A 9,681-nucleotide genomic window follows, 5' to 3' on the forward strand; every position below is an offset into this window, starting at 1 on the left:
TATATATATATATAAGTGTTTATTAGTATCTAGAAAAAAATAAAGAAATAATAATTCGGCAAAAAGGTTATTCCAACTATTATTGTAACGTCTCGATCCCCTCCGTAAGTGAATTTTATCACTTCCTCATCCTGACAAACCAGATCAGTTAGTTTAAAAAGCTCAAAGGACTTCCGTACTAAAAAAAATTTCTAGAAAACCGGCCAATGTATTTTGTTAATTCGATTACAAATTATAATGTTTCGATTTTCATATAGAAAAATATTTATATAAATATTAAAGATAATATTAAAGATATGCTTTCTAAAATATTTGTTCAAAAAAAAATAATATTAAAGATAATATAGGAAACTAGGAAAGTATATGTAGATATTTTAGTAAGATAAGTTTTCTAAAGTGCATATGGAACTCCACTATCCCAACCAAACCAAGTCTTTCGTCTTTTTGTTGTACACACTTTAAGCCGGTGTCCATTTTTTTCTTTTTTTGTAGTCAAAAGGTTGAACATTACTCATTTACTCCACATTATTACTATTATTTATTAACTACATCAATCATAATATAATATGAAGCAAATATATCATAAAAAGAAGTACGAAAAAAAAAATATATACGGTGAGATAAAGATACAAGTACAATACAAGATTTCCGTAATACACGCTACATGAATCTTTGTTCAAACTTGAACAAAATCGGTTATGAGAGCACTCGAGTAGGCATTGGCACTTTGACACTTAAGACACTTGGACACTTGGTAATGGTGGTGGTATATAGCATATAAATTCGATGAAATATTGGGACCCTAATATATTTTCGTATCCATTCAAGGACATTACTATTTACTGCAATGAAAAAAGTTGGGACTGTGACATTGTAGCACAACTAAGTTAATCATGCTCTCTCTCAGAGACTTGGAAATATATATATGAAAGACAATGCATGGTTGAATGACTGAATCTAGTGGTAAACAATCAGGATATTATATGAAGACAAAAATGAACATCAAACATATGTGTGTTCAGTTTCCAACAATTTACCCTTTTTCGTTCTCACGAACAACTTGTTTCATCGGTCTAAGTAATTGTAGTTTCTATAGCAAAATATCTCATGACAGTTATCTAAAATAGATATCTCCACAATAGCTGTAATACACGGAACGTGAATCCCTTTATTCAAATTAAAGCCGTTATCAGAGCACCAAGGGGTTTGACTCTTCTATAGATAAATTGATTTCGGTTTGGTTTTACTGGTTTTGAAATTACAAATTGATTTTGGTTCGGTTTACATTGGTTTTGAAAAGTAAAAGCAATTTTAGAAACAAGTGCGTTAACTTAACTAAAGGTGACGAGTTCGATCCTCGAAAGTAACATCTTTTAAGGTTTTTTCCTTTTTTTTTTTTTTTTTTTTCTCTTGTCTCTCAGTGGCGTCTCCTCCTAATCTCTTCCACAAAACTGTGACAAAGAAGAGATCAGTGATTGATTTGATTACTCGATGAACGATCTAGAAAACAAAGAGAAGCCCGAGAACGAACACGTGGTTGAATCGGCTATGTCGTCGTCGGCGGCGGCGATTGATGGAGTGGCGGCTTTGAGATCGGTGTTTCAGCGAGTAAACCAAGCGGCGGAGAAAGCGGGTCGTGCGTCGGATCGAATACGGGTCGTAGCGGTGAGCAAGACGAAACCAGTTTCTCTGATTCGACAAGTCTACGACGCTGGTCATAGGTCTTTTGGAGAGAACTATGTGCAAGAGGTCATCGAGAAGGCGCCTCAGGTTCTCATTTCTTCTTTTTTGTTGAATCCTTTGGATAATTGAAAACTGAGTAGAGAGAAAGAGTATTGAATTTGATTTTTTTTTTTGGAAATTGCAGCTTCCAGAAGATATAGAGTGGCATTTCATTGGGAATTTGCAGAGCAACAAAGTGAAACCTTTACTAGGTAAATTTGATTTTGCCCATTTGGTTATTACTTAGTTCTTCTTCATGCAATCAGTTTTTAGATGTTAAAAACTCCACACTTGAGTTCTTCAATTCGTTGGCACTAAATTTGGTTTGAATATGAGCCACTTTAAGTTCTGAATCTCTTTAGTCTTTGGTATGTTCTGTTCTGAATTCTTTGATTTGGTTTGCATGATTGATCAGCTGGAGTGCCTAACCTTGTGATGGTGGAAAGTGTTGATGATGAAAAGGTAAAAAAGTTCTCTTTTTGTATATTGTAAGAGAAAGGTTTTGTTATTTGGTTTGTAACTGTTCTATAGCTCCTTCGAGGTGTTAGATAACCAAAAACATTAGGATATTTGGGTAAGAAGAATACTGCAGATTGTGAAATCTACCAATTTTTTGTTGAAATCTCGTGGGTTTGTTTTGATGTGATGACAAGCAAAGATACATTGGGAGTTCAATTAGATCAAACCGTACTAACTTATGAATATACATGGTGCCAAATCACTGATTTTGTTTAATTAAATTTGCTTCCTAGATTGCAAATACGCTTGATCGTGTGGTTGGAAACATCGGAAGAAAACCCTTGAAGGTCTTGGTCCAAGTGAATACCAGTGGCGAAGAATGTAAGAGTCTGAGAAATTCTTCTTCAACTTCCATCTTAAATGTTTTCCAGCTTTCACCTTTCTTAATACAATCTGAGGTGATCAAGTTAACTGAAACTTTCAGCTAAATTCGGGGTGGAACCCTCAGGATGCGTAGGACTGGCGAAACACGTGAAGGAAGCTTGCTCCAATCTCGAGTTTTCTGGGTTGATGACTATAGGGATGGCTGATTACACTTCAACCCCAGAGAATTTCAAGGTTATATAATCTGTTTTGAACCTAAAATGTTTGGTAATATTTTTAGAACACTAAAGAGGAGCTCACTTTCGTTTCTTATTATATATATGTGTAGTTGCTTGCGAAATGCAGAAGTGAAGTGTGTAAGGAGCTTGGAATACCGGAGGAGCAGTGTGAGCTATCTATGGGGATGTCTGGTGACTTTGAGTTAGCCGTAAGTTGTTGTGACTTGTTGATTCAAGTAAAAAAGTTCTGAGATCTGTTCAAAATGTTAAGAGTTTTCTTTATGGTTTTGGGAGTGTTACAGATTGAACTGGGAAGCACAAATGTGAGAATAGGGTCTACAATTTTTGGGGCGAGAGAGTATCCTAAGAAGATATGAAGTAAACTGAACCAGGTGATGAGATTGATTTTTAAGTCTGAACAAGAGACTGAGGTTTTTAAGTGTCTTTTTAATTTGTACTAGGATCGGACTCGCGTGCTGGGAATTTTTACAGATACATAAGACTCGTAACATCCCGATAAACAACCTGCAAAGACTTGTAAAACCCAACACATCACAAGAATAGATCGTAAGATGATAAGTTTAGTGTTTGATGAGAGAAAGAGGAAGAGAGTACGTTTACCATCATGAGAGTTAAAATATTGACAATATATTTGCCTTTATTTATAAAGAAAGAAAATAAGTGTGTCCAACCAAATCAAAACAAAATATTTGATATCACCATCTAGTATCTTAAAAAGTTTATTATTTGTTTTGTATCTAAACAATTTCGGTATCATACAATAAAGTATATACTCATATATAGTTGTAAAAATCTATTTATTGTTTGTTTCCAACTTCAACAGTAATTATTTCCATATATACATGATAGAATTTTGCATTAATTACGCTAATATTATAAGACTTCTCCACTTTTTTAGATAATTCAAATTGATAAAGATATGAAAAAATTCTAAAAACATCTTTCTATTAGTCGATTTTTATTGATTCTTATAATTACTATTAATTCACATATTAGGAAAATAAAAAAATTGATAGTAAAAGATTTCAATACACTTATAAACATATCATCAATTATGATTAGTATTTTTTATTATTAAACTAATTTGGATTTGTATAGCTAATTAGCTATATATATTTAAAATTTATTTCTAAGATTTTAAAATTTTGGATTAATTCCAACTAATCAAAAATCTCTTATAAATTGAATTTATCATATAAAAATAGACTTAAATCATGATATTCATTTGATAGTGTACATAAATTATATTATTACTATTGATGTATTTTATTTATAATTACAAAGATAATTGTTTTAAAAAAGAAATCTTATTTTATAATTTCGTAAAATTTGTTTTAAAAAAATTCTCGAGTCACAAAATAACATATTTTTACTAAAGATTTTGTAGTTAAATTTTTGTTTTTCTAATTAATTAAAAATTTCCGACTTAATAATCATAATATTGTTGAGGAAATTTCTTCTTTGCTACCAAGCGTATTCGACACAACTGGAAGCCGTATCCCACTTCTCCATAGTGTGACTTTTTCTACATCTTCACAATTTGTTAGACATAGATGTAGATCAATGAGAAAACCAAAAGTCACAAACCAAAAAAAAAAACAGAGGAAAAAGCACCGACCTTTCTTCTGATTCAGAAAACCCTTGGAATCAGAATAAACAACATTGCCGCGTCTTGAACAGAAGAATCTCCATAATAAACCTGAACATAAAAACTCAAGATTTAGTAGAACAAAAAAAAGAAAGAAATAAAAAACTCTATTAGAGATTGGTATATTTTTTTACAAGTATTGATTATATGTGGATGTGTATGGATGACATTGATTTACAACATATTATCCCAATCAATTTTGGTACAAAACTATATCTAATTTATATAGATTGGTTGTTACTAATTACAGTAAAACCTCTATAAATTAATAACGTTGGGATCATGACATTTTATTAATTTATAGTGATATTAATTTATAAATTAATATCTATTAATTTCTACTACGAAATAATAATTATTAATTTATAAATATATATTTTAATTGTTAAAAAATTTTAAAATTATGAATTGAGACAATTTTAGCAAAATAAGATTATATTTTCGGATGTTATCAATTTAGAATTGAATTTGTAACATTTAGAAAACATTATAGACAATGAACTACAAATACTCTATAAAAATATCAAAATCAAAATGGTACATATGTAGAATTGAAAACATAAAAAAACTTAGCTATTTTTATGACATGTTATAGAGTATTTTCTATCATTATAGTTTGAAAATACAACATAACAATTATTTTATAGATATGAGTTCTATGAGAAAATTCTAAAGTTTAAAACATACACATATCAACAGATATATATATATATATATATATATATATGTATAAATTTACATGATTATTAATTATTGATATTATTGGGACAATATTTTACATGGAAAATTTTAAAAAAGTATTATCTGATTATCTTTATCAAATTTTGTTATTTTTTACACTGGCCAGACTTGGTATTTGAGACCAACCAAATTTATTAATTTATAGTGTATTAATTCATAAAGTATTAATTTATAGAGGTTTTACTGTTTGTGCTTAGAATGTTAACCGATGAAGAAAACGTTTTCGATGATGGTTGTTAAGAATAATGGGCTCAAATTTTGGGTGTTCAAATCTCACTAACTCATATTGACAAAGCCGAAAAAAATTATCTCCGATTAATTGATCTAAAGCCAAATTTTTTTTGGGTACTAGTAATTTTTTTTTGTTCTTGGAATACGTTAGAAAAACATGAAAATTTGTATGCGAAAATCTTGTTTCTAATTCATTAGGTTCATCATTGCCAATTTGACATTTTTTGCTCTAATAATAAATAACAAACAATTTGTTCATTTGGGCTTTATACACCCAAATCTTAAATGGTGATCATGTAGACTTTCGGAAACTTCGAGTGTGGATCCATGCTTCTTCCTAGCTTGTCATAAACAGGTAGTTATTTTCTTTTATTAATTGGAGGTTGTTTTCAGGTGTCTCCAGCTTACATTTTTCCTAGATGCTTTACATATATTCTTGTGGAGATATTTACGCCTAAGAATCCCTTCATTCAGATGAATTCTATGTTGTGCCTTGAGAGTGTCTCAGGGATTGATCACCTGTCGAATCTGAAGACGTTGAGGCTACTGAATTTAAGAATATATATGGCTAACTATAAGCTTACTGGAGGAGCTAAAACGCTTGGAGAATTTAGAAGTTCTAACCATAGAGATCACGTCAAGTTCAGCATTGGAACAAATGTTATACTCTCACAGGTTACAGAGGTTGGTGAGATGTCTTCAGAAGGTATTTATTAAATTTCTCGACGAAAGATCAGTCAGAATATTGACCTTGCCGTCTATAAGCGATCTCCGGGAAGTCTTCATAGGGGAGATATCGATAGAAAAGGAACACAAGTCTGACAAGCCCAAGCTTTCCAATGGTCTTAAGGATTTGACGTGGTTGTTGTTTGCTCCAAACCTCACTCATCTCAATGTTCGGAACTCACACCAAGCAGAAGAATTAATAAGCCAAGAGAAAGCAGGCAGGGCTGATGATATTGTTCCTTTCCGGAAACTAGAATACTTGCAGTTGTGGGATCTACCTGAACTGAAGAGTATATATTGGAGTCCTTTTGCCTTTTCCATGTCTGAATAGGACCGATCAATGTACAAAACAAGTGTCGAAAGCTGAGAAAGCTTCCATTGGATTCTCAAAGTTGCATTGCATTGTAGCGGGTGAAGAACTACTTGTCATACAAGAGTGGAAAGAAAGACTCGAGTGGGAGGACGAAGCGACAAGACTCCGTTTTTTACCGTCATGCAAGTTGGTTATAGTACTAGCTCTACACCACTGTCTTTGTTTTGTTACGTTTTGGGAGTGTTCTTTGGATTTTGTATTATATATGAATTTCATCACCCTTTGTTTAGTGTAAATTAGAGAATATTATAGAGTTCTAATCTAAAATGGTGTATTCATATACTAAAATGGTGAAGGAGAAACAAAAAAAAATACTTCCTCTGTTTCAAGTTAAATGCTTAACATGCAGTTCAATACCTCCTAATGTATGTATTAAACAGAGTCCGGTTTAATGTCAAAATTCAGAAGGAAAAAAAAAAAAAAGTCCGGTTCATACCGGTTGAAATAAGAAATTGGGTCGAAGTTAATTTCATATCATCAAATAGAAGAAACACATGACGATGACGATGTCATCTCGTTCTCGGCACCGCCTCCACCTCCGGCGGGAGCATCACCGTTTCAATCAACGGAATGGAGAACGCTTGTGAATGGGGGGTAAAATCGTCTTGATTTGGTTTCAATTACTACTTGGTTTTCTAAAATAATTAGTTTGATGTTGTTTCCCTAAACTCTTCTTCTCTCTTTAAATTCCAAGGAAGGAGAGGTTGAGGTTCGTGTGCATCTGATGATAGGTTCTCCAGAAAGAAAAGGGTCAGTTTTGTTTGATGGATTATAAAGAAAATGTCGAAATGATAGGTTCTCTCGAGTTAGTTTAGTAGTGTTAGTCATGGGTCAAGTAGCTCCCACAATTTTGTTCTTTGGCTTTTCGTATGGTTGAAATCAGTTTTTTTTTTTTTTCTGAGCTTGTGTGATGGGAGGTTGTGTATCTGTCTCGTTGCCATGTGATCAAGTGGTGGATCAGTTCACTCAGTGGTTATGTGTCAGGGGTTGTACTTATATTGGCAGTCTCTCTGAGAATCTGGCTTCTCTGCAGAAAGCCATGGGAGTGCTCAAGGCAAAGAGAGATGATGTGCAAGGAAGGGTAGACAGAGAAGAGTTTACTGCGCGTCGTAGAAGGCTTTCCCAAATCCAGTTATGGCTTATGAGTGTCCGAGCCATCGAATACCAATTCAATGATATCCTTATTACTAGTGACGTTGAGCTTCAAAGTTTGTTTCTTTGTGGTGTTTGCTCTAAGGATTTGAAACGGAGTTATCGTTTTGGGAAAAAGGTTAGTGTAATGTTGAGGGAGGTTGAGAGTCTTACTTCTCAAGGAGTATTTGATGTAGTGACTGACTGAGGCAGCTCCAGTAGCTGAGGTTGAAGAGATACCACCTATCCAACTTACTGTCGTTGGTCAGGAAACATTGCTTGAAAAGTTTTGGAACCGTCTAATGGAAGATAGAGTTGGGATATTGGGTCTGTATGGTATGGGTGGAGTAGGCAAAACCACTCTTCTCACGCAGATCAACAATAAGTTTTCTGAAATAGCTGGGTTTGATGTTGTAATATGGGTTCTCGTGTCTAGAGTTTCAGAGATCCGTAAGGTTCAAGGAGGCATTGCAAAGAAGTTAGGCCTTGTGGACGACGAATGGGACCAGCAAAACGAATACCAGAGAGCTCTTGACATACACAATGTTCTCAAGAGACGAAAATTTGTGTTGTTGTTGGATGATATATGGGAGAAAGTGAACTTGCAAGCTGTTGGAGTCCCCTATCCAAGCAAAGAAAATGGAAGTGTAGTAGCTTTTACCACTCGTTCTCGGGATGTGTGTTGATGATCCGATCGAAAAGGCACAACGACGTCCTCCTGCCATAAGACGTTTCAAACTTCCTATTATTCCACCTCCATGGAATAGTATCCATGTCACGCTTTCTTTTGGAGAGAGTTCCAGTCTAAAGCTTACAAGCAATGAGATGAACGGAATTGAGATTTCCAGCTCTGGTGAAACTATTTTATGGAATTGTGGCAAGAACATCAGATTCGCTTGACTACTTTGCTCCAAACTTCCACCAGTGACAACTTGCTTTTGTATCCTCACAATGCTTCAAAACCAAGCACAGCCGCCGCCGTTAAGAAGACACTTCAAGAAGATAAAACAAAAGTAAGAGCTGAGATCCATCAGAACAGTAAAAAACTGTGCCTCGTCAGAGTTCTTCTACATGCTTTGCTTTCAAGGAAGGGTCTTTTGAAGAAGGCGCGGTTGTATGTGCACCATTTGTTTTGCAGACATATCATTGCTGAAATCCAGGTAACATCTTCAAGAAATCATGTTCAACAACAAGCTGTGATCAGATGAAACTATTTTCACTTTGGGATCACATTTAGAGTATATTGCATTATGTTTTGCAGCTGCAGTGAAGGAGAGGAAGGGCGTGTTACAATCCCTCAACCTTCTGCAAGTTCTTACTTCCAAGAACAACCTTCTGGAACCTGGGAACTAAAGTGTCCCTGAAGACACTCTTACAAAGCAGATGGCCAATCGGGTTTGTAACAAACAGGATTTGTCCGTGGGAGGTAATAAAAAAGAACCCCTTTCAGAAATATTGATTACAATTCAGCAGAGGATGATTCTTCTGGTTTCCGAGCTCTTAAAAACTTGTCTTAACATGCAGTAAAAAGCAGAAGGCGGAAGCTTTCTGTGATGCAGTATGGTGTTAGAAAGATGTAAAACGGAGGAAGAAGGAGATTTTATGTTTTGGTTAGAAACCTAAGATCTTGTGCTTTTTTAGAATCGCACTTGCTACCATTGTTTTGTTAGAGCAACAAGAGTCTAGTAGTGATGTCTACTGCTTTTGTGAAAACGCATTCACCAGCAAGCACTTTTATTTTTGTGAATTTGGATGTAATGTGTCAATGGTTTCAATAAAGTCAATCACATGATCCAAAAAGAGCTTTGAGATCTTTTACTCATAATTGTTCGTATAAAATTGCTAGCACCAACAAGTAATAGATGGAAAAATCCTATAATGGTTTCAGTGAATCTAGATATTAACAGCAAAGTAATGAGAAGCCGTTTCCCAACTGTTCTATTCCTTCCAAGAAACTACAAAAAGAAATCTTTCTTCATCTGTTGTGACAAAAAAAAAAAAAAAAAAAAAAAAAAAAAAAAAAAAAA

General features: G+C 33.9%; 1 protein-coding gene and 1 long non-coding RNA gene across 3 annotated transcripts; both read left to right on the forward strand.

The window, feature by feature from the left end:
• Positions 1,403 to 3,502, forward strand: LOC104755455 (proline synthase co-transcribed bacterial homolog protein). Of its 2 annotated transcripts, XM_010477840.2 has the most exons (8): positions 1,403 to 1,770; positions 1,868 to 1,934; positions 2,138 to 2,184; positions 2,475 to 2,562; positions 2,666 to 2,799; positions 2,894 to 2,992; positions 3,086 to 3,175; positions 3,245 to 3,370. In XM_010477840.2, exons 1-7 carry the CDS (start codon positions 1,492 to 1,494, stop codon positions 3,158 to 3,160), a joined length of 789 nt encoding a protein of 262 aa, XP_010476142.1. In that variant the 5' UTR covers positions 1,403 to 1,491; the 3' UTR covers positions 3,161 to 3,175; positions 3,245 to 3,370. The 2 variants fall into 2 exon arrangements, with proteins under 2 accessions (XP_010476142.1, XP_010476141.1); XM_010477839.2 differs by having other exon boundaries at positions 1,404 to 1,770; positions 3,086 to 3,502.
• LOC104755456 lies at positions 7,017 to 9,472 on the forward strand. Its single transcript, XR_762216.1, has 4 exons — positions 7,017 to 7,117; positions 7,218 to 8,814; positions 8,916 to 9,080; positions 9,179 to 9,472. It is a non-coding gene; the product is annotated as an uncharacterized LOC104755456 (long non-coding RNA).

This window comes from Camelina sativa, chromosome 17, assembly GCF_000633955.1.
Source record: "Camelina sativa cultivar DH55 chromosome 17, Cs, whole genome shotgun sequence".
NCBI classification, from domain to species: Eukaryota; Viridiplantae; Streptophyta; class Magnoliopsida; order Brassicales; family Brassicaceae; genus Camelina; species Camelina sativa.